The 25,802-nt window shown below is 41.3% G+C and overlaps 1 protein-coding gene across 1 annotated transcript in view; it reads right to left on the bottom strand.

Moving 5' to 3' along the window:
• LOC137544945 (uncharacterized) overlaps positions 1-25,802 on the bottom strand; it is a 648,464-nt gene that overhangs the window by 64,224 nt on the left and 558,438 nt on the right. The window contains exons 90-92 of the mRNA XM_068266042.1: positions 23,839-24,023; positions 20,239-20,416; positions 9,475-9,631 (exon numbers count right to left, since the gene is read on the bottom strand). Of these exons, the coding sequence (XP_068122143.1) occupies positions 9,475-9,631; positions 20,239-20,416; positions 23,839-24,023 (520 nt within the window). The remainder of the gene's footprint in view (positions 1-9,474; positions 9,632-20,238; positions 20,417-23,838; positions 24,024-25,802) is intronic.

Genomic DNA, 25,802 nt, shown 5'->3' with positions numbered 1-25,802 from the left:
GCTTTAAGCTGTGTGCATGCTGACAATGGTCACTGACAGGGGAAAAGATGGAGAGCACTGGATAAAACCGTAGCCACAAGGATCAAATACAGGGAAAAACACAGAATCCAAGCTTGTCACCTCAAGCAATGAAAATTAAATATTTAAATACGTAAGAGGGAGGTGGTAGAGGGGGTATAGTCAATAAAACAGCAAAGTCAATTAACTCACTACACACTCACATGCCAAACATGCAGGAGCCAAGGCCACCCCCACAGCCTTGAACACAACATTTAAGTCTCCTGCATAATCACATATGGTACATCACACAGAGGTCCCCCAGTGTTACTATGTGTCCTAACTCTGGCCCTGTAACATGCATAGTACAAATTATTAATGGGGTAGATTTGCTTTTCCTACTGAGCACCTGTCTCAGGGAGAATACCAAATCTCTGAGTGAATTTAAAATGGCAGTGCATGGGAGAGACATACATAAATATCATCAATGAGTTTTACAGACACTCCTTCCCAGCAACTGCCACACAATAGTATAGATCAGAGGTGCCCAATGGGTAGATTGTGATCTACCGGTAGATTGCGAAGGACTTCATGGAAGATCACGACCGCACTACATTTTCCATTCTGTATATACAAGTGTGCTCCCAAAATTGTACATAGGCAGATCATTTTGACTTGCTAATTTTGAAAAGTAGCTCACAGGCTGAAAAAGTGTGGGCACCTCTGGTATAGATCATATCATTTCAGAACTGTGGCTTCTTGTTTCATGAAAATGTTAGTGTGCCTCTCCCCAACAGATGCTTCCACAGGGACACTCCAAAGTGGAAGGAAGGAAGAGTTGGTTCTTGAGAGGAGAGGAAAGGAAACGTGGTTATAGATTACACAAGGAACATGTGGAGGAATGGGGATCCTTACATAATATTTTATTTTTAACCTATATGTTCTTGTGATAATTATCCATGTGTTCTGCATTACACAGGAGTGTAACTCCAGCCATGCAGTTTGAATACTTTCACAGTCCAGCTCCTGGTGGCCCCATCGTTTTTGAACTGTACAAAGTCTACTCAAAGCTGAATAAGTGATTTACTTAGAAGTTCCACTTGAGTAAGGGTTTGGCATCAGAGTTATCTAACATACTACAAGTGGCTGGAGACGAAGGAAGTCAACTTTGTTTTGGAGAATTTTAAAATACGGACATTTGTAATTTTTAGAAGCAGCATTCTAAATCAAACAAGCCAAGAAAATCAATTTTAATAACTCCACTTTGGGCTACCCAAACCTATTGTTATATTACATAGCAACAAGAATTACAGCCCTTTGCAGCAGCTTCAGGCAGTTTGCCAATACCTACTTTGCTGAAATAAAACACGTACAAATTAAGCCATCTCATGTGGAAAATTCATTCACCAGCCTCAAATGCCAAATGAATGGTAATTGTTGTGAACACAATGCAGTAGGAATCAAATCAGATTGAATTATTCTTTTAAATATACATCTACATTCCGAAGAGCCAAGATAATTATGAGTTATGGAAATAAAGAAGACGGTTCAGTGCCATGGCCGGGGCAATTGTGTAACAGGAACATTCCTGTACAGGTGGAAGCTTTATGTTTGTTTCATTTTCCTAATGACTATGTTATCAACTATTGACTACAGACTGCAGACTGGGAAAAGAAAACCTTGTAAAATAAATGCTCAAGTTTTGCATATTTATGCAGTCTGAAATAGTAAAAGTTTGAACTACTGTATTTACCACAATAGCCTTTTATTTCCACACTGTGGCCTTCAATCACATAGCTGCGCAGGTAGCCATGGCTTGTGCTAATTGCATAACGCACTGTACCCTCCTGGCTTCAGTACTAGTAATATTGCCTTGCACTGCCTGTGCATGGCAAATTAACTGGAGCTACGTGAATCAAGGTCTATGACACTCAAAAGTATATCATTGCATAAAGACAAAAAGTGGTTTTAATTTTAATTTAAACGAAGGTTGTAATATCCATAAATAAAACATTGTGCCCCCAAAAATATGCAAATTACTTTTTTTTCTGAAACTATGGGCCATATGCAATTAAATGTCTCTCCTGAGTTATCTCCTAGTACTATAAAAATTATTTTGAGTATTTGTTTGCTTGCTGGTGGTTTAAAATGCATTGTATTGACAATTTAGAAAATTTCAACCGGGAGAAATCTCAGGTGAAAAAGTGAATTGCAGATAGGCCTATATGTCCCTATTTTTTTTTCATTCTATCTGGTCTAGTTGGATTTACCTAACTGAAGGAACTATGGTGTGCCAGCAGGATTGTGGGAAGTTTTGTTTGTTTGTGTTTTAGCAACAGTAACAAGTTTATCTTAGCATGCAAATAACCGAAAGTTTTCTATTTTGGATGAGATAAGGACACTATGACCAGAAGGTAAGTAAACCTCCCTTTCCTTTGAAAATGTTACACAGTGATGTAAGCCAGTTATGTGATGTTTGTTGTGGGAGGGACAATAAGCTATGGCGGTAGGGACAACAATGTAACACTGAGTTGAAAAAAAAAGAAGTAAATGGCAGAAGTAATGTCACTTTTGGCATCACAGAGAAATGGTAAAGATGGAAAAAGCAGAAATATTATTTTCTCTTTTTCATATTACATTTCTCCTAAATCTGACAGTAAACCCTAAAAACAACAGGCTTGATAAGCTAAATAAGTAATTTATCATTAAAAGAATTAACAACAGACAAATACTACAGATCTCCATTGCTTGCAATTTTAGTGATTATGTTATGTAAATTATCCTTCACGTATAGGTACTTTATATACCATATGCTAGACAATTTATTTCAGTGAGGTTGTACTTATTTCAGGTTAGTGCACCTTACTTTTGAACAAGCTATGTGAGAGAACTGTAATCGGTAAGAATCGGGTGTATTCCTCAGTGAGAGGTACATGGAATTATTTTGGGGCACAGTTGTAGTAACAAATAAGTAGTAGTAGCAGCAAATTAACAGATGGAGGTAGAATAAAGTGCAGAACAATCAATCAAGGATAACTATACATACATGGATACATTTTTACATAGACACACATAGAGTATACTGACAGGGAGGTTATTGGGGTTGGTTGAGAGGGGGGCAAGAGTTGAGGAAGAAAGATGCATAGATTCTTCTTTTTATGTGTTTTGCTTTGACTTACATAATTTTGGAACAGTGTAGTCTGAGCCTCAGCCTATCCAGTACATTTTAACCACTTGAGGACCCACCCTTTACCCCCCCTTAAGGTACAGCTTAATTATTTTGTGATCTGTGCTGGGTGGGCTCTGCAGCCCCCAGCACAGATCATGTTTCATGCAGAGCGATCAGATCGCCCCCCTTTTTTCCCCCCTATGGGGATGAGGTGCAGGGGGGGTCTGATCACTCCGGTGGGCAGGCATGTTGCGGGGGGGGTACCTCAAAGCCCCCCTCCGCGGCGAAATTCCCCCCTCCCTCTCCTACCTGCTCATCCCCGGTGATCGGGGCTGCACAGGACGCTATCCGTCCTGTGCAGCCAGTGACAGGCTGTCCCCTGTCACATGGCGGCGATCCCCGGCCGCCGATTGGCCGGGGATCGCCGATCTGCCTTACGGCGCTGCTGCGCAGCAGCGCCGTACAATGTAAACAAAGGAGACAAATGTCTCCTACGTTTACATTTAGTCTGTGAGCCGCAATCAGCGGCTCGCAGGCTATTCACGGAGACCCGCTCCGTGATCTAACAGGAAACGGCCGCTCGCGCGAGCGGCCTTTCCTGATTAATTAGGGAGGCACCTGGCGACGCACAGTTGCGTCGCTGGTCCTCCAGCTACCACTTTGCCGCCGCACGGTATGAGTGTGCGGTCGGCAAGTGGTTAACATTCATGCAAGTCAAAAGCATATTTGCAAATATACTGAACACAACTTAATATTTGTTTTTTTTTTACTTTAAAAGGAAGTAGTCTAGTTGGATTTACCTAACTGCAGGAACTATGGTGTGCCAGCAGGATTGTGGGAAGTTTTGTTTGTTTGTGTTTTAGCAACAGTAACAAATCTTTAAATCTATAACAAATATTTTAATTCTTATAGATTTATGAACAAGCAAACATACAAAAAAATCTGGGTATCTTTAACATCGAGAGCTGTATAATGATGCCACAGTTTCCAGTAGGTGTCCTGCGAACAGATATGTATGTAGGGAAACAAGCACTGAAATCTGCTCCGGGGAAGGGGGGGCACCCTCCAAATATTTAGTGTTGGTTGAAGTGGTTGTGTCCAAGTTGAGGTGAAGCATGGCCTGTAAGAATGGAGTGTTGCAATAGGTAGGCCTATACATATTCCCCAGTTACAGTTGTGCAGCTTGTCCCCCGAGAAGATGTAACCAGGCAGCAGAATGTACCCCGGGTAAAAAATAGAATCTGTATGAAGAACACCAGGCATGCTACAGAGCAGCACCCCCAGTAAGTGGTGCCCATGGCACATGCCATGCCTGCACCCCTGTACACAAGCCTCTGCCTGCAAAAGACAAAGGAGCTATAGACTGAAAGTGAACATTTAACACTATTAACCTCTAACAAAGTTTTACATTGTCCATCAACCTTTGCACTGTATAAACCTAAAATGAATAGACTGTTTTTTCTAAGCAAATGTGGAGTTTCACTTTAACATATTTTTGATGTTCATTTCTAAACTGATGCATTAGTAAAAACATTCCTCATCGTAGAGACCTATTTATAATACAGCAATAAAATTGTGCAATGGATTTTTCCCATTTTGTCACATTTTCTTAAAACTTTGCGAGGTTCTCTTATTTGTAAAAGGATGACAAAGACATCTGTCAGATATGGAGCTGAGAATACAACAGCATAAATCCAACTTTAGTTAAATCGCACAGAATGATTCCCTGTGTTTCAATTACCACATAATAGCTAGGCAAGATTTTTCTTGTCTTGATGCATTCGAAAGAGTCTTAAACTTATCTTTACCAAAGTAAGCATTGCGGGTATATTCACCTCCCTGACACTGCTTTAAATTAAACATGCCGCCCCATGTCTGCTGCACCTATTATTGAATCTAGAAACCAATGTGATGTTCAGTGAGCCATGCATCACTCAAAGTGCATAAGTACAAATGGGCTGATGTCTCCGGAGATATACTAAACAACCTGTAAAACAATGTGTACAAGAACTGCTCATCACTTGGATTTGGCAGCTATTGGGCAATGTGTATCCTGTGAATGCATTTTGTAGAACCCAGAAAATATACTGTGCAATGTCACAATGTCACAATGAGACTGACAATAGCCATTTGAGTCAGCAATCTTATTTGCATCAAGAATACATGAATAACTGCAATTTGCAATGTATGAGCCTGAATACTCACTGGGCTATGTAATTATTAACATTATCCTATACAATTATGCTAAGGTTCTGTTCTACATAAGAGGATGGAGTTCAAAATGAGGATACACAAACTCTTGTAATACAGTAATTTGGGTTTCCTTATCACATTTTTAAATAAAAAAATAATTGTATGATCATTATGAAACAAAAATGTATATTATTTGTGGGGATAATTGGAGTGCGTTTAGTCTCTTTATCCAACACACCTGGAAATAAACCAGCGGAGTTCCCCAAAGGACAATGGACAAAAGGGCAGTAGTCTATGCCAATGTACAGGCATCAACCAGTCAGGAAGTTACTCAGTCTCTCCAGTGAGAACAACAAAATCCACAGCATTGTGATGGTCCACAGCCAGCACAATCCAGCTCCAATTGCTTTTTCTTCATTTGTGAGCATGGTGAGACAGTTTACTTAATTTGAATCCATATACTGTAGAAGTGACAGCACATAATTGATAGTTGACATAGAGGAATGCATGCCAAATATCGTATTTATACGTATGCAACACATAGAACAGAGCACATTTAATCTTATTATGGTATCTTAGTTGGTTAAATGGAGTACATGGTTAAATAATTGACATTAATACATAAAAATCATTGAGATGTAGGACTCAAGATAAAATATTTTATACTTTTTTATGCTGCTCACCTAAAAAAATCAGTCTCAGAGGCAGTGCTTTCTGGATACCCATTCTGCTGCCAAAGACTCCAGACTTAATTCGGTCCCAATATCAACAATGGAAATTTGAACCACACTGAGTCAGAAGGCTTCAGCAGTAGAGGACAATGCGAAACATATTGGGCCAGGTCTTGGAAGAGGTGGAAGGTGCAGAGAGGTGCAAGCAGCAGCTGAGGAAAGGATCTTAGTGACTTGAACATTACAGCGTTAGATATAGAAACCTGTTTTCTGCATTGCTATGCTGTGTATTATTATTGTATAGATAGGAGCAGTGGCATAGCTAATGAGCTTTGGACCCCAGTGCAAGTTTTACATTGGGTCCCCTATGCATTGTATACATAGCAATAAATATGACGCAACAAAACCTGCCATGTAGGCAGAGGAGGGAAACAGTTTGTTAATAATTACCACTATTCAAAGCATACAAGTAATAATTACCAGCATAGCACCATTGAAGAGCTAATACTGCAGTTGATGGAGAGCCCCTCTGGTCCAAGGGCCCGGTGTGGTCACAACCTCTGCATCCCCTATTGCTACGCTATTTGGTAGGAGTGACCTGTGGCTCTCTGGCAGGCTCAACAGTAAAAAAGGAGGGTTGGGATAAGGTGTTCTGCTGCTCCTCTGCACTGTGCAGTAGTGGGGTACAAGTGAGTGACAGGAGCAGCTGCAGACCAGTAGGGTGGGGTGGGGGGGGGGGGGGTTTGGGGCACTAATGCAAAAGGTTCTGCTACTCCACTGTACAGTGCAGTAGTGGAAGACAAGTGGGGAACAGCAGTGGCTGTAGTGCAGACCAGAAAGGAATCAACAAAGGAAACATGCTCCATAGTGCACTGCACTGCAGAATGCCAGTGACTGCAGACAGATAGGGAGGAACTCTCTGAAATGCATGCTCTGTATTGTTTGATATTATAGGGTCAAGAGTGCCAGCAAGACCAAGAGGGAGGGGGATACCAAGATGGTGACCTAAGTGGTACTGGTACTGATAGGGAATTAATATTAATTGTATTAACCACTTAAGCCCTCGGTCGTTTTCACTTTATGCATCCGAGCAATGTTCACCTCCCATTCATTAGCCTATAACTTTATCACTACTTATCACAATGAACTGATCTATATCTTGTTTTTTCCGCCTCCAATTAGGCTTTCTTTGGGTGGTACATTTTGCTAAGAGCTACCTTACTGTCGATTTGTCATAAGATCGACCAGCTGACAGATCCCTATCTGATCAAATCTGATCAGAGAGGGATCGTATGGCTGCCTTTACTGCAAACAGCCTGAAACCGATCACAATCTGTGGAGCCGCCGCTGCCGCCTGTTCTCCCCCCCCCCGCGCATACATTACCTGGCGCTGGCTCCCGAGCATCTTCTCCGCAACTTCTCCACGCTGCACCCGCTCCATCCCGGCACTTCCTGTGTCACTCCGTGACCAGGAAGTTCAAATAGAGCGCCCTCTATTTGAACTTCCTTGTCACTGCAGTGACAGGAAGCGCCGGGTTGGAGCAGGTGCAGCGCTGAGAAGATGCGGAGAAGATGCCCGGGAGCCAGCGTCAGGTAATGTATACCTGATCGGATCGGCCGCCGCTAGCGACGCGCTCCCTACCCGCGGGCGATCGAGGGTAATTTCCCGCACGGCGCGATCGACGGACCGATCCGATTTCGGGAGGAAATCGGATCGGCGAGTGTGTTTAGCGCGAACGATTGGCAGCAGATTCGATCCCAGGATCGAATCTGCTGTCGAAACGGCCGCGAATCGGGCCAGTGTATGGCCACCTTAGAATAAGAAAAAAACTGAAAAAATTCATTATTTCTCAGTTTTCGACCATTATAGTTTTAAAATAATACATGCCTCCATAATTAAAACCCACGTATTGTATTTGCCCATTAGTCCCGGTTATTTCACCATTTAAGTTATGTCCCTATCACAATGTATGGCGACAATATTTAATTTGGAAATAAAAGAGCATTTTTTCCGTTTTGCATCCATCACTTTTTACAAGCTTATATAAAAAAAAAAAAAATAGAAATATTTCATCTTTACATAGATATTTAAAAAGTTTAGACCCTTAGGTAAATATTTATGTTTTTTTTGTTTTATTATTGTAATGTTTTTTTTTTTATTAAACATTTTATGTGGGTATTTTTGGGAGGGTGGGATGTAAATAGTATTTGATTTGAGGAAATATATGTGTATTTTATTTTTTTTTACTTTTAGATGTAGTTTTACTTTTTGAGTAAATGTAAACCTTGAGTTTGTTTACATGACGTCACTTTAAGCGTAACATGTACGCTTAGAGAGACATAGGAGTCAGAAAAAGTGAAGCTTCTGAGAGAAGCTGTCGTTCTTTCTGTGGGGGAGAGGAATCAGTGATCGTGCACCATGGCCCGATTAATTGATTCCTGGGCTAACGATCCACAGCTGGGAGCACACATGTCCTCCTTGACATACAACTACGTCAAGAAGGACAAAGTGGTCAAGCCTACAGCTTGTGAGGTCCAGGAAGTCAGAAGCAGGCTGTATGCATGATGGATTGGTGTGACCGAAAATGGATTAGCTATAGGCTCACTATACACCAACGGTTATGGATGTGAGCCTGGCTTCAGGAGCATAAATGTTCAGGAGTAATGTATTATGGGAAACCCCAGTTGCTCACTTAAAGTGAACCAGAGATGAAAATAAATTAATGAGATAAACAATTGGATCTGTCCTTCTACTCCTAAAATTACTCTTTTAGATATCTCAAGGTTTTATTTTATGTATAAACATTTACAAAGCAGATTTAATGTTTCATAGTCTCTGCTCAATTGCAGTGTCTCAGTGAAAATACATGAACTATTGACCTTTTTATCTTTTCCTCACAGTTAAAAGCCCAGGTATCTGTTTAGGAAAGTGTTTTTTGAGCTGTAATTTGTTATCAGTGAGCCGACTGAGTAATGTCTGGAGAAAAACTGTCCGTTCCATATCTAATTATAAACTCTTTCAGGCAGGGAAAAAAGAAAAGGAGCACAGCATAGTGTCTGTATGCTTGCCACTGTATATGCACATGTCTATTTCATCATGTCACATGTCATCTCTGGTGCACTTTAAAGCTGAATTATTGTAAATACCTTCTCATTTCAGAAGGTGAATTATACTTATTATATTGAGCCATTTCATACAGAAATTAATTGCAACGCATCAGCAACATAAATAAAAATGTTGCAACATAATTTTCCCATAAGATAAAATATTCTTTATGCAATAGTGCAATAAAAAGTGCTAACAACTGTTATCACAGCAATCAAATAGCTAAATTGATCAAAAGACAAATCAGGTAGTGGAAATTTACTACTTCATATCAGTTATTTATACCATACTGCTCTGTTGATACAATAGAAAACAGATATTCGTCATATGCAACCTACTATGTATTGTTTGCTGCATCCTTGGTAGTACTTGGTAAGAGTGAATCTTTTTGGAAATTCTTTGCTTGCAGGTGGTTAATAAGCCAGCTGGAATAATCTGCAATATCCACGTCATCCGTTGGAATGGGAATGCAGAGACGGTTGATGGTAAGAGATTCTATAAAATAACAATGACTGTTAGACCATTAGCTCTTTTGGGCACTGTATGCCTATATCATGTCTCTGTGATTAATTGAAGTTTTTAATTTGTTCTCCTCATTTAGTGTACATTAGGTGAATACATAGATAAATAATAATAAACCATTAAAGCATTATTAATAAGAATAATCATAACATATAAAATACATTGTATACTTACTGTATTTGTGTAAACATTTATGTACAATAAGCTGAATACATCCACATATTATGTATTTCTTAAAGAGTAAATAACTTTATTTTTGATGGAATGGGATTAAATAGTTTTCATACACAGACAGAGGCGCTCAAACCTATTGCTTGTCCCACTGAGTTGTGCTCCCATTTTTGCCTAAAGAAGCGGGGGCACGCCCGCAGAACGCATTGCATTTGTGGAGTTGAATAAATTATTTGTCATTTCTGTTTTATCAAGACTGAAGTGAGTTTTCTTTTTTTGTAAGAGGGAGGCGAGTCCACCTTAACATCCCCCTCTGCTTTTAAGCGGTTTTTAAAACGTTTTACTCTACTCTGGCGCCTCTGTATACTGAGTTTTTGCTGAGTTTCATACACTGTACACTTAAAGGGACTCCAAACTCTGAAAAAAAGGAAAGTTGTACTCACCAGGGGCTTTTTCCAGCCCAGTGCTGGTCGGGAGGTACCACGCCGGCGTCCTGGCTCCTCTCCTTCTCCCCGCTCCGGAATGGCTGGCAGGCCGCAGCCCGGGCGACACTCTCCCGAGTGTCGGGCTGCTTCTTCCACATATGACGCGGATTACGTCACACGCCGGCCGCCTCGCGTCATCACGGCGGCCGGCGTGAAAGTACTGCGCATGCGCGAACAAAGCGCGCATGCGCAGTACTTTCACGCCGGCCGCCGTGATGACGCGAGGCGGCCGGCGTGTGACGTAATCCGCGTCATATGCGGAAGAAGCAGCCCGACACTCGTGAGAGTGTCGCCCGGGCTGCGGCCTGCCAGCCATTCCGGAGCGGGGAGAAGGAGAGGAGCCAGGACGCCGGCGTGGGACCTCCCGACCAGCACTGGGCTGGAAAAAGCCCCTGGTGAGTACAACTTTCCTTTTTTTTCAGAGCTCGGAGTCCCTTTAAATATAAACCAATTTGAGGATAAGCCAAGCCCCCCAGACCAGATACAAATGATTGACTCGATAATAAACTGATGGGACATTTAATGCTCCTCAATTGCTCAAGCCAACATATTGGTTGCTGCCTGCTTGTCCAATTGGTACTGCCTTTGTGTCTTTTGGCTCCTCTGCAGCCAACGTTTTCTAGCTGCACTCTGTGTCCCACTATCCCTTGCTGATATTAAGCTTAATATTGGTAATGGAGAGTGGGGCCTAGAGTAGAAGAAATTGACAGTCGGTCCAAGAGACACAGAAATAGGTCCTGAAGAAGACAGAGTACAGCTGCTGGACCAAGGAGAAGCAGTTGTGGAAACCCCTGACCAGCATGTTTCATAGTTCCCTGCATTAGGGAATCAGGGGTGGCCTCTCAGCTAGGACCCAGGACTTGTGGCAGCATGAGGCTGGCTGTGGTGCTGAATTGAGGGGTGCTGCTCATCGCTGGAACCCCCGAGAGGTAAATAAGACCCCTGCAGCTGATCTCCATATTGGAGGGGTGATAGGGGCCACTAGACTGTCAGGGATAATTGTATATTTGGGGAAGGGGGCCACTAGTCTTTCAGTGATTATTGTATATAAGAGGAAGGGAAGAGGCCACTAGACTACCAGTTAGAGATGGCCCAAACGATACGCTTCCCGGTGAACTTCCGTGGTTCCTGTTCGCGGAGAGCTGCAAACTTTTCCGGAAGTTTGATTCGCCCCCATAGTGCATCATTAGGGTCAACTTTGACACTCTACATCACAGTCAGCAGGCACATTGTAGCCAATCAGGCTACACTCCCTCCTGGAGGCCCTCCCCCCCTTATAAAAGGCAGGCAGCATCAGACATTTTACTTACTCGTGTGCCTGCAGTAATTAGAGAAGGGAGAGCTGCTGCAGACTCTCATAGGGAAAGCTTAGTTAGGCCTTTGAAGGCTTGTTAGCTTGCTCCTTGCTGGTTCTTATTGCTAAAAAAGCACCCCTCAACAGCTGTTTTGAGAGCTAATCTTGTTCTTGTGATCTATTTTGTGTGTGTGTGTGTGTGTGTGTGTGTGTGTGTGTGTGTGTGTGTGTGTGTGTGTGTGTGTGTGTGTGGCCCACTTGCATTATATTTATATACGGCCCTGTCAGTCAGTCGCAGCTGGCCTTTGGCCCCTTAATTCCACTGCCAGGCCAAGCACATTCAGTGACTACCTGTGTGTGTGACAGGCAGCTGCAAATTTGTAATCCCAATCACTGCACCTGTTCACTGTTTAGTCCACCTACCTACCTACGTGAGCGCAGGCATTGTTAATACCACCAGTCACTGTACCTGTTCACGGTACGTGTGTGTGACAGGTGCACATTTGTACTATCCAGCAGCACTGCATACACCTACCTACCTGCTGTTTAGTGCACCCACCTACCCATGTCAGCGCACGCAGTGTGATATATCACTGCACCTGTGTAACCGTACATTGTATTAGTCAAGTCAGTGCATACTTTTCACTTCATCCCCCCAATATGGACAAAACAAAAGGCAGAGCCAGAGGCAGGCCACCTGGCAGGTCTGTTCGGGGGTTGCGCTGTTGTGATTTTGTGTGGCTCTCGACCAAAGTACAGTGTTCAGAAGAAGGCATGTGCCATCAACCCCCAATATTGTCAGGGCGTAGTTGACTATTTAACACCTCATCTTTCTCAGCTTCCGCACGGAAGCGTGACATATCTTCCTCCTCCTGCTCTGATTCTGACACCCCACTTATCACTCAGTCGGCCGCCACCACCAAAGTGCCATCACCTCAGGGCTCAGCGGTGTGGAAATTTTTTGTGTGTCTGCCTCAGATGACAGCAATGCCATCTGTACTCTCTGCCACCGAAAATTGAGGCGTGGAAAGACCAAGACCCGCGTAGAGACAACTACCTTATGAAGGCACATGATTACAAAGCACAAACTGCAATGGGATGACCACCTGAGGAAAAGCAGCACACAAAAGCAAAACCACACACCGCAGTGGAAGATGCCAGGCCGCAATTTTTTCTCAAAAACGGCGATACCTACTGTAACTGTACCGTGATGTTCAAAGGCAAGTGGTGACATCCCTGGCACACCAACACTGGGTCAAGGGTCCATCTGACCACGGATGCCTGGTCTGCAAAGCACGCTCAGGCCTGCCCGAAGACTAAGTCAGTCCTCACACACAGCATCTCTGCCTGCACGCCGTGTGACTGCCTGCCCCGAGACTAAGTCGGTCCCTACACAGCATCACTGCCTGCAGGCCACTTGACTGCCTTCTCCGCCACCACCAACAGGGTCCACCAGGACTCCAGGCGGATTCCTGAACATTTAAGGCCGCTGCTAGCAGCGGCCGCTATAATAATTCTTCTGGTGCGTGTACATGCCTGCCTAATTTTCCTGGCTGCGCTGCGGCAGCAACAACAAAACAAAAGGCATGTACATGTGTCAATTCCCCTTCGTGATCATTACCTTGCCGCGGTGAAGGGGCTTGCGTATCACAATGAAGCTATGACCGCCGGCTATATGAGTGTCTCGGGGGTGGCACACCAAGGATAATAAGGTCGTTGCTTCATTTTGGACAGACCAAATTCGATCAGCTGGACAATCACTGTTGTTCTGTCATTGAGCTACCTCAGCCTGGCAAACCATATGAGCTTGAAAACCGCTATCGCCTGCACTCTCGCCATGGTGCGCACCAGTCCAGCACGGCCGTCACAACACAAACAGCTGTTTGCGGTTCGTTACACAGTGAGTTTGGTGTGTCAGTGTGAAGCAGTACTCTAATTACACTCCCTGATTGATGTATACACATGCAAGATGTTTTAAAGCACTTTAGGCCTTCAATTTAGCATGTAATGTGATTTCTGTACTTAAAATGCTGCTTTGCGTTAAATCCAGATTTTTCCCGGGGACTTTTGGCGTCTATCCTACTCATCCATGCAAAAACTTAGATGTTAGACCCCTTGAAACATCTTTTCCATCACTTTTCTGGCCAGCATAAGTGTTTCTAGTTTTCAAAGTTCGCCTCCCCACTGAAGTCTATTACGGTTCGCGAAAGTTCGCGTGAACCAAACTTTTGCGGAAGTTCGTGAACCTGGTTCGCGAACCTAAAATCGGAGGTTCGGGCCATCTCTACTACCAGTGATTACTGTGTATAAGGGGGAGGAAGGCCACTAGACTGATATAATGTAATTATACTTGAATTCTAGGCCTCAGGTACTAAAGTTTAGTAAAGACTTGAGATGCAGGTCTCTTTAAGCATAGTTTCTCGGGGAGAAATTATGAAGTCATTTACAAGAAGCATGTTCCTCTAGAAGGACACATAATGGGTTCTCAGGTCTAAATGTTCCGACAATCAGACTACGAAAAGGTAAACAGAGCCGATATTTGGAAAACATTGCATTCCATGCATCTAGGGCATAAAGCACTGGTGCACTAGATGATGGTGTGGATCACATGCCCATGCCTGCCAATTTTAGGCTTGGAGGTATGGCTCGGTTGATGTCAGAATTTAACTCTTTGATGTTTATATAAAAGTAAGAGATAGGATGGTAGAGGGATCTTCTTTTTCTGCATGCTATCCTGCTCTCTACGCTTCCTATTTAGAATAATAGCTTCAAGTCTGTATGCTGTAAATATATGTGATGTACATAGGACATAGGAAAGACTGTTTATACCCTGAAGAAATCAACATTTAACAAAAGATGCCTGATGGAATACTTGTATAAATGATTGCTGAATAAACCCCTTAAAGGTGAAGGTGGCTGTCACCGCTCTATCTCCTGTATGGTGTCGCTGTGAGTTGCAGCTCTAATGAGTTGCTGGTGCCGGAGTAAAAGGTGTGTTGTGCTGTTGCCAATAGCAACCAACGTATAGGTTCTTACATAGACTACCAGAGAAATGTAGGTAAGGTGAGGCTTATTGACCACCCAGACTGGAAAAGCAACTATTGATGGATGCCACTATAAGTGGACACAGTAGTCATTCTTTGAGGGCACAATGCAGAGACCACTATAATGGAGCAGTAAGGGAGCAACTGGTATTGTTTAAAAGGAAACATCCATATCCCTCTCAGTTATGGTTCCCTTAAAGTATAAATAATGCAGTGTGTACCATCTCAGGTACACTTGAAGTATTGCTGATTAAATAGGGACATAGCTAAAATGTCAAAACTGCTCTGGTTCTCGGTTTTATATGTTGATACTGAGTTGGTTAAATCAAGACCGCATTCAAATTCACTTTCCCTGGTTGGGGTTTAGCTGGATTTGCTATTAAAAATTCCATCTGGTCCAGAAAAATGGACCAATGGGAAGCCTTGATAGAAAATTTAGACTGGCCAATACCAGAGCTGGGGTATTCTGGAAAGCCTTTTTTGTTGTTTTGCTCTCACCACTGCTGCCTAGGAGATCTATCTCCATTAACTTTGCTCTTATCCACACGCTTATCACCTCTTCAAAGCAAGCAGTATTCTCTGTCCCAATACCGCCTGCTCTAACCTTTATGAATTGACATTTAGTGACGTGTTGAGATAATCACCGCAGAAGGCAGTAATTTACCTCACTGCTCAGGAATGTCATGTGGTAACAGCTTTTATGAATTGACATTTTGCTAAATGGTCGGTAAAGTCAGCTGTTTTCAGCATTACCGCATGTGGGAATGCTTTATGAATGATAGCCTATATGGGATAGGACCATGAGCAGCATTCTGCAATCAAGATTTGAAAATAAGAATGTTAGCTATCCAACCTAGATGTCTGATGAACAGTTTAAGGCTTGAAAGGAAGGGGGTTTTGCCCATCTCATAAAAATAAAAATTGGGAAAGTTGAAAGGTACATGGGTGTACAATCTAGGGTACAAATCCCTACACTCTGCTAGCTCTGCTTTTTTGGCCACCCAGTCTGCATAGTTTATGTACTATCTTCCCTGTTCATTTCAACAGCGCCTGTCATGATTCCCGATGTGCTGAAGTGGAGTCCATGGCTTCTGCACACTGTGGCCATAGAGCCACCCACCACCTGGACAGAATGTCATTGCACCTATCTGGCAATATACTGAGCTGGTGGATTGCAAGTTGATATATACTTATGTGGTCCAGAGTACTCAACATCTGATCAACGTCATAAGTTATTCGTTATAGAGAGCTGTCACTGTCTATTTTTTTCAGTGATCATAAAAGAGTATAACCTGTTAAAGGGTTTTACAGATGACTGATTTGTTGCTAGCCACTAGTGTGTTTCAGTGCACAAGAAAATCCAGAAATCCAGCAACTAGTAGATTCATTTAGCTAACAGATATATATATTGCTTTACTGCTGAGCTGTAGTGCATTAGACTTGAGAAATGACATGTATGTGTGTATACCATAGTGGTATTGCAGTTGATTGCATATAAACACTCATTGTAGCTATACTGCATTCAAGTACCACAGCCAGTAGCTTCAAATATGAATCAAATGTAGTACAGTTTGCATTTGATGGCTTTTAAGAAAAATAATGATAGTCTTTACAAGGACAATTTGTTATGTATTCTTGTAAAGCAAGATGCAGTTGAAGGATAAATGGGTAGTTATGTTTAATTCTAGTCAGCTTTTCGTTTGATAAAACTGATTTCAAAATTGATTTTCCAGCACTGTGCATAAATGCTGACTGACAGCAAGACACGGCACCAATAAATCTGCCATGTTTTCTCTTATGGACTTATTCATTCTGAAATATATCTGCAATGCCAATATAACAAATGGGTATAACAAATGGATATTTTAAGGCAAATCATTTGAGCTACCGATAACAGAACAATAAATAACCATTTGAATCAATATTTCAGGAGAAGGGGAGCACAAAAACATGATAAATTGGAAAAACACTTTGAACTTAAACCATGGACTACTATGACCTGATTTACTTTGTAGGAGCCACTGGACATAATGTTTTGAGGCATTTCCAGTAAACGGGACTGAATAAATTTTAAAAAATCTACTAGTGCTCAATTTTTGCCACCCTCACACAGGTCATATTGTCTGGTTGCTGAGAAGTATACAAATTAGTGGTTGTGGGACTTCAGAAGCCTTTTTTTTAATCCTGAACAGCTTGGACATATTAAAAATCAGCTTACACTGTAGGTACCACCAGGCTACAATCACACAACAGATAATTAACGTTTGTGTGGGTTTTTTGGAAGCCCTGCTATGTTCCAGTGTGTCCCAGGTAACAACTGAAAACTAACCACACAATGGCAGGCTTAAACAAATCCAGTTTAAGTGTGCTGCAACATAACAAGAGAGATCTACAGTTCTTACCCCATTCTAGCCTTGTGTGCTGGACTTTATATATTATAACAAGGTAGCAGAGGCTGATTAGTAAACCAAGTAAACCAAGTAATTACTCAGAAGATGGAGGATTCATGTACAAAGATAAGACTTGTTACAGGCATTAGCTGGTAGTTGATATGCAAAGCATTATATGACTGCCGTGCTTCCTTCTTACTAACCAACCTATGTTATACAAACAAGCACACTCTGCTTGATAAAGGTTAGCCATAAAGTTTAACACACATGTGTACACATACCGTATACACTTGAGTATAATGCTCCATCTACACGGAGCGATGTAACAGCAAAGTTACTTATCAATCGAGCCGACAGGACGGATCTCCCCACCGCCGATTCCCTGCTCGTTCCCCACGAGGGGACAATGGCAGGGAATCGAGCGAAAGATAAGCGGCACCGGTGGGGACGAGCGGGGGATCGAATCCGATGCACGCGCGAGCGAGCGGGGACGCAGCGGGTACGCGCGGGGATGCGGCTGAGGCGGTCCGGGGCTAATCGAGCCGCCGGATCGCCTCGTGTAGATGTAGCATAAATCTAGCAATTTAGGACTGACTCACAAAAAAAAAATATAGGGGTCAACTTATACACGAGTCAAGGGCAATACCGAGCACACTGAGTAATGTGTGTACTATTAATGACATTCCCATTTGCAGCAATTTACTACATGGTAAGTGACACTTTATTGATAAAGGAAATGGCAAGAAAACACAGGTCTGAAAGTCCTGGCCACAACAACTAACAAGGAAAGAGGCGGGGGGGGGGGGGGGTACTGAGCTGCAGGTAGGGAAGTGAATAAATGCTGCCCTTGAGGGCCTGGAGAAGTTATTGGGCTTGATTCACAAAAGCGTGCTAACTGTTAGCACACCAGTGAAAAGCAGCTTATCCCGTGCAAACTGCCTCTTCACGCAGTAATGCGCGTATAAGGGTTTGCGCGCATAAAGTTTAGTGCCCATAAAGTTTTGCGCGCGTAAAGTTTTATGCGCCCATTAAACCCTATGCGACTTTACGCGTGCACCGGACTTTGCACGCAAAACTTTGTACATGAGTTTTTTCCTCAAAACAGTGCTAACCTACTTAGTGCAATGGTTATCACGCCCAAAAATCCTTAGGCGTGCTAAGTAGGTTAACACCACTTTGTGAATCAAGCCCATTGTCTGCACTTAAAGAGGAACTCCACTGAAAATAATGTAATAAAAAAAAGTGCTTCATTTTTACCATAATTATGTATAAATGATTTAGTCAGTGTTTGCTCATTGTAAAATCTTTCCTCTCCCAGATTCACATTCTGACATGTATTACATGGTGACATTGTTACTGTGGGCAGGTTATGTAGCTGTTTCTAGCTATTCTGGCTGTTAGACAGCTCTAAACAGCCATTTCCTGTCTGTGAACATTGTTACATTGTGGCAGTTTGCCAGAAGTACCGCGGTATTCAGAGCCTCTAGTGGGAGTGGTTTCAGCACAAAATCAGTCACACAGCGCCCCCTGATGGTCTGTTTGTGAAAATCATTCTTTTTCTCATGTAAAAGGGGGTATCAGCTACTGATTGGGATAAAGTTCAATTCTTGGTTGGAGTTTCTCTTTAAAGAGAAACTCCGACCAAGAATTGAACTTTATCCCAATCAGTAGCTGATACCCCCTTTTACATGATAAATCTATTTCTTTTCACAAACAGACCATCAGGGGGTGCTGTATGAGTGATATTGTGGTGAAACCCCTCCCACATGAAACTCTTGAGTACGTACTTCTGGCAGATTCCTGTCTGTGAACCTTGCTGCATTGTGGGAAATAGCTGTTTATAGCTGTTTCCAACTGCCAAAAAAACATGCAGCAGTTACATCACCTGCCAACAGTAAAAATGTCACCATGTAATAAATGTCAGAATGTAAATCAGGGATTTAAAAGATTTTACAATGGGCAAACACTGACTAAATCATTTATACATAATTATTGTAAAAATGAAGCACTTTTTTATTACATTATTTTCACTGGAATTCCTCTTTAAGAGGGAAAGGAGGGGTTAATGGTGGAATACTGTATAAAGTGCAGTCATTAACCCCTCCTGGAACCCAAGTGCAGTTGTTAATTCTTCCTGGTCCCCAAGTGCAGCCATTAACTTTGCTGGGTAGACTTGAGTCAATAAATACGGTACTTATACAATGCACATTTCTCCTAAATTAAAATGCACTATAAATTACTTTTCTGCTTGCTGAACAGCAGTTGCTCAGTCCAACTGCCAAAATAGTGTGCAAATGAGTAGGGGGCTGGCCAATATCTTTGTACAGCATAAATGCTTTCCAGGGGCTGCTTTTGTAAAAAATAAAGGAAATACTAAGAATCTTCAATGAGGAGATGGACTAGTTCAAAACCCGTCCGTTTTGTCAGTTTATTGTCTACTGTAAGCTACAGCAGCAAAGGAGAAATGTAATGTATAGTGTATTTAATTCAGGGATAAATGCACATTTTATAAACATATGTATTTTCAATGTTACAGTTTTTCAGAATAGTGGTTTTTGTAAGGTTAATTATCCTAGTAAGTGCTCAGTATTTTTCCCCCCAGTGTCAGTTAGTTTGTTGAGAATGGAATCTAAAAGTTATTGTTTCATCCCATAAGTATTGTTACTTAGACAAGGTAGAATGTCATCAGAAAGCAACATTGCCTACTATTTCCTGTGACAGAATTTTAATGGAAATCTAAGACCAAAAGCATTTATACTTACCTGGGGCTTCTTTCAGCTCACTTTAGGCAACTGGCTTCCTCGGCGTCCTCCTGGGCCACTCGGATCGTCCACTGGCTGGCCCGTCTCTTCCTCAAGTCACCGCCAGTCCTGCAGCACTGCACATGCATGGCCTGGCTGCACGTATGCTCCCCCATCATACTCCCATCGCTGTTAGTGTTTTGCGCCTGTGCAGTACTACTAAAAAAGGCTCTCAGCACACTGAAGAATTTGTTTGGGGCAGACCTAACCCAGAACAGATACTCCCGAAAAAAGTGTAGAGAAAGTTACAACAACTTTCACCAATTCTTATACCCTTTGGGGTGTCTGATATGTAAACAGCCTACTTATAATCAGAACACCTGGTACATATGTAAAAGCCACTCTGTTGTGGAGACTGAGCATGTTTCTACACTCTAATAAATAATATGACTTACCTTGTCGATGAAAGGTGGATGTAATTATTTTAAAAACTAGAGCTTCAATGTAACTTGCATCCACAGATGTTAATGAGAGAGCGGAATATACAGTGCACACTCCTTCCACTACAGCAGTGCAAAAGTTGTTATCACAGGTTTTCATTTTGTCATAGATACAAAGGATGACATTGAGGGCCTAAAGACAAATACATTGCAGTTAATCCTCTGTTTCAGAACAGAGAACATGAGAGCAAGATGAGATATAAAGCAGAAACAGATACGCTCTAGAGGCAGGCTTTGTATTTATAATTGTATTCTCTGTATGTTGTAGTTCACTACAAAAAACAAATATAAGCAGCAGAAGACAACAGATCATCTGATTACAACAAACTAAACAACTAGAGCTAATTAATGTCTGTGTTCATTTTTCTCTGAATGTTAAGTACAGTAATAAATGCATAAAAAAGAGTCCTGAATGAGTACTTTAAAGGCTACCCAAACTGGTGTGATATGAGAAAAATATGCAAATATTTAATCCAATTCCTGAATAGAAGTAGGCTGTGTTCCTTTTCTTTTATCTCATTGTAAAGGTTAAGTGTTTAGGTATGCAAATGCAAGGTTCTCTACAGTCGGACCGGACGTCAGTTGGACTACAGTGTAACTCTTACAGATCAGTGGACATCAAACCAACCTTACTTACAGTTCTGATCCAGTTCTGTATAATGCCTGAAGAAGAAACTTAACATGTTGAAAGCTTAAAATAATCCATGCGCGATTAGTTATTAACAGTATTACCTAAATCAATGTTTGTTAATTTGATGTCCACATATCTGCTCCTTGACAAACACAGGATCAAACTTCTCTAGTACAGTTAAATAATTACAAGCTACAAAACTCTTGACTGGCAAAGATTGACTTTTAATTGCAGAGGATAGATAAAAAGATCAATAGTTCATGATTGTGGCAATAGTTCATGATTTGGAAGTCTAAAATACTGTGTCATTCAGCTGTGACAATACAAATATTAAACTTTCTTTTCTAGCTTTTAAATACAGAATAAAACTGGGACTCTAGAAAAGTCCTATCTAGGAGTAGGATGCTACAATTTCCATCACTTTATTTTCAGTTCAGGTCTACTTAAATTCTCCATCCTGCAATACAATTGTGTACGTTTTAATTATGCATTGATAGTTCCATATTAAAGAATTAAAGAAGTCCAGCAGGTGTTCGAAGGAAAAACATAAATTATACACATCACTAAGAACTTGCAAGTCACTCTGGTTACATTAGAATGCGTAGTGTTGCAAAACGTGTATTTTGGCACCCACTTCCAGGGTCTCTGTGTTAGATCATCAGATGATAGGCAATAGATGACTTATTTATTCATTTCATGTATTTATCTAATATCCACATATTTAACCTATTTTGGTTCCTGGACGTAGTTTCTACGTCCAGGAACCATGCGCGCCACCGCGCGCTCCCGCGGCCGATCGCGCGCGTGCACGCGCACTCCCGGCCGCGGATTCGGTAGCCAGGGAATCAATGTATCGGGCTACGGTGCCCGATCATTGATTCCTCTCCCCCGCTGAAAAAGCGACAGCTTCTCTCAGAAGCTGCGCCTTTTCTGGCCGTTCCCTTCCCGATGCGTCACTGTAAGTGTATGTTACGCTTAGAGTGAAGTCATGTAAACAAACTCATGGCCGCCATCTTGTGGCCAAAAAGTAATACTACACCTGTAAAAAAAAATGTAAAATTAACACACATTTACATTATAAATCTATTGTTTACCTCCCACCCTCCCAAAACTACCCAAATAAAATGTTTACAATGAAAAAAAAAAACCATTACAATAAAAAAAAAAAAAAATGTAAATATTTACCTAAGGGTCTAAACTTTTTAAATATCAATGTAAAGATGAAATATTTCTATATTTTTTTTATTTTAAACTTGTAAATAGTGATAGATGCAAAACGGAAAAAATGCACCTTTATTTCCAAATAAAATATTGTCGCCATACATTGTGATAGGGACATAATTTTAACAGTGTTATAACTGGGACATATGGGCAAATACAATACGTGAGTTTTAATTATGGAGGCATGTATTATTTTAAAACTATAATGGCTGAAAACTGAGAAATAATGAATTTTCTCAGTTTTTTCTTATTCTTCCTGTTAAAATGCATTTACAGTAAAGTGGCTCTTAGCAAAATGTACCCCCCAAAGAAAGTCTAATTGGTGGCGGAAAAAACAAGATATAGATCAGTGCATTGTGATAAGTAGTGATAAAGTTATAGGCTAATGAATGGGAGGTGAACATTTCTCACGTGAAAACGGCGGAACCTGAATGGGTTAAAGATGTCATGTAAGCATTTTAACCTCCCTGTCCTGAAAGGTGCTCAGTGCCCACTGTCCCTAATGGGGCTTTCAGAGGGCTCTCCCATGAAATTCTTGATGTCTATACTGCTTCTAAATACAGTATTTGTGTTACGTACGGGCTTACATTTTACTAATGGAGGAGGTAAACTCACTTTCAGAATACAGAGATCTCTTGAATATTTGTGCCATGTACAGATTTAAACTATACTAATAGAGGGGGTCCACTTTACAGGCTCTTGAACATTTGAGTTAAGTACAAATTTACAACACAGTTACCAAGCAGATCGGGGTGACCCAAACCACTAGGATGATACATATTGTATTATAGTGAGTGCAATTTTGGAACAGGGAGCACTCTTACAGGTCTACGGTATCTTCAAGGAGGGGAGGTGCACTTTAGGATACTACATATCACACACAAATCTCAATTTTGTAAACATTATTTTAGAATATTGAGGTCTAATAAGGAAAAAAACATTGTTTTTATAAAACAAATTATTAGAAACACATTACAGATGTATGGGCTCTGCCATCGGTGGTCATTCCACAGATCCACTACTCAGTGTATCAGTGACCTGGAACAAGCACATGGTTAATAAAATACCCACTTGCACACTTGTTCCACTTCACTGACCAACAAGGTAGTGAAGTCATGGAATGAGTATGAAAGGAGCCAATAACATTTCACATATTATGTGGTGCGATCATTCAGCAACAGGAGAGCCCAAGGCAGGACGTCACGCCATGCAATTCTTCTATGCATACTACCTTGCAGCAGAGTGTGCCGACGGGGTAATATGCGTAGAGTTGCCCCCCCCCCCCCCCCACTCAGTAATGTACTCCCTGCTGGACAGGAAGTACGTCACTGAAGCTTCGTCACTCTGCACCTGTCCGCCTTGGCGCTACAGCGATCGGGCATTTACACTTACTGCACCACCATGCGTCGCCATAGACTTGCATTGCTGCATAAACAATGTGATAGAAACAATCATGCTGCAACACACTGTAGATTATGCAGCGGCCTTGTGTCAATTTTGCTACTTCCGTCGCACCTGGTCGCCATATTGTGTAAGTCTCCATAGACTTACATTGCCCTTGCGACCAGCTGCGGCGAGGGAGAGTACCGCGATGTGATGCACCATGTGTAGTGTTAAAGTAACCTTAAACTGAATCATTTGCAGTATCCATATGTCTGTCATTACAGGTTTAATTGCAATAACTATGCAACTATCTAACTTACCTGATGAAGTTCCACAGGGCTCACTTCTATTAGGTGATTCAGCCCAGTTCTTGGAAACAGCTGCAGAGTTTGGAGAACTCCATGCACTACACAACTCCCAAAGTAAAGTCTTTGAATGGTTGCTGGATTCATCTTCACCCTTGATCTTGTTTCTTCATCTGTCTGATTTAATGCTGATGTAATGCCTAGTTCAACATTTTATATATCATAATAAACATCAGTTTGGGGATAAATATTACCAATAAAATATCATCTAGAAATATTTTTTTTTCATTCTAAAGTTATACATTATAATTGCTACAAAACTTTGATAACCATTTAGTATAAAAAGTCATTAATCACCTCACATCTAGAGGTTGTTTTCACCTTCCAGAACAAAACAATGTTGACATTTCAGCTATGTCCCTGTTAATTCAGCAATAACTTTGTCACCATTTTCGGCACCCAAGCGATATTTATAAACATACATGTTTTTCTTTTGGGAGGAAGTAGACGTTCTTTGGGCACTTTTTTCCTTATAATTATTTCATTCATCATGCAGTTTAAATAGAAAAACAAGAAAAATACGTATTTGTTCAGTTTTCACCCATTATAGCTTTAAAGAGAAACTCCGACCAAGAATTGAACTTTATCCCAATCAGTAGCTGATACCCCCTTTCCCATGAGAAATCTATTCCTTTTCACAAACAGACCATCAGGGGGCGCTGTATGGCTAATATTGTGGTGAAAACCCTCCCACAAAGAAATTCTGAGTACGTACTCTTGGCATTTTCCTGTCTGTGAACCCTGTTGCATTGTGGGAAATAGCTGTTTACAGCTGCTTCCAACTGCCAAAACAGCAAGCAGCAGCTAGAATATAAATCAGGGATTTAAAATATTTTACAATGGGAAAGCACTGAATAAATCATTTATACATAATTATTGTAAAAATGAAGCACTTTGTTATTACATTATTTTCACTGGAGTTCCTCTTTAAATAAACAGTAGTGTTTTTTTTTGTATTACTGTGTATTTACTGTATATAGCATTGATATTTTCTGCAGTTCTTTACAGTAAATAAAAACCACAAACTGAATTTGGATATTCTTCCCATTAGCACTGCATAATATGTGTGCTATGTTTTTTAAATAAAAAATAATAATACCACAATTGCATTGTGTGGTTGGCAGATAAAGGTATATTTTTCTGCTCTGTGCACTTTTTTGTCATTGAAATTCAATTAAAAAAATGTTGTGGTAAAAATTAGGAAATCAGTTATTTTATCTTTTAGTGGGCATTGTCTTAAAAGTGGTAGAGGTTATAAGGGGGCTAAGTAGTCTTTTCATTATAATAACCTCCATGTGTAGCTCCTGTTTCATCCACTCTATTAGACTGTCCCTCTTATATGTCCCATGCGTCCCCCTTTTCCTATGACAGTGTACCATATTACATTATCCACCCCATTAAAATGCCTCCATAAATTGTTATGGTCTAACAGGTATTTCATACACTGTGCTTGGCTATTTGGTTGTCCTTACATTGCTGCTTCTTGTTCCCCCTTCTACAGTGCCTTGGGTCATGGCATCAGGTTTCAGCTATGCAATTCCTCCGGCACCTAACTCTAACGTTTAATGTTCATGAAGATGAAATCCCCCTTCCTTTTGTCTAAACTTAACCCTCATTTTGGCGAAATGCCCATTGCTGATATTTAACCCTAAATGTCCCATTAAGCAGAGTCACCCTTCCTGACTACCAACCCTAAGGTATAAATCAATCCTGCCACTTATCTAACACCTAACCCTTCCTACAAATGACTAACCTTACTGAATAATTTTTGCTTTGTTCCAGCTTCCACTCCTGTCTTACAAACCATTTCCCCTGCCCCAAAAAGTAATCAACTACTTACCCAGTGCCGTTATCAGAAAAATCTATTTATGACATGTAAAATACACACTAAAGAGAAGAAGTTAAACTATGTACACATG

Source organism: Hyperolius riggenbachi, chromosome 2, assembly GCF_040937935.1.
Source record: "Hyperolius riggenbachi isolate aHypRig1 chromosome 2, aHypRig1.pri, whole genome shotgun sequence".
NCBI classification, from domain to species: domain Eukaryota; kingdom Metazoa; phylum Chordata; class Amphibia; order Anura; family Hyperoliidae; genus Hyperolius; species Hyperolius riggenbachi.
This window is presented reverse-complemented; position numbering and strand designations above follow the sequence as displayed.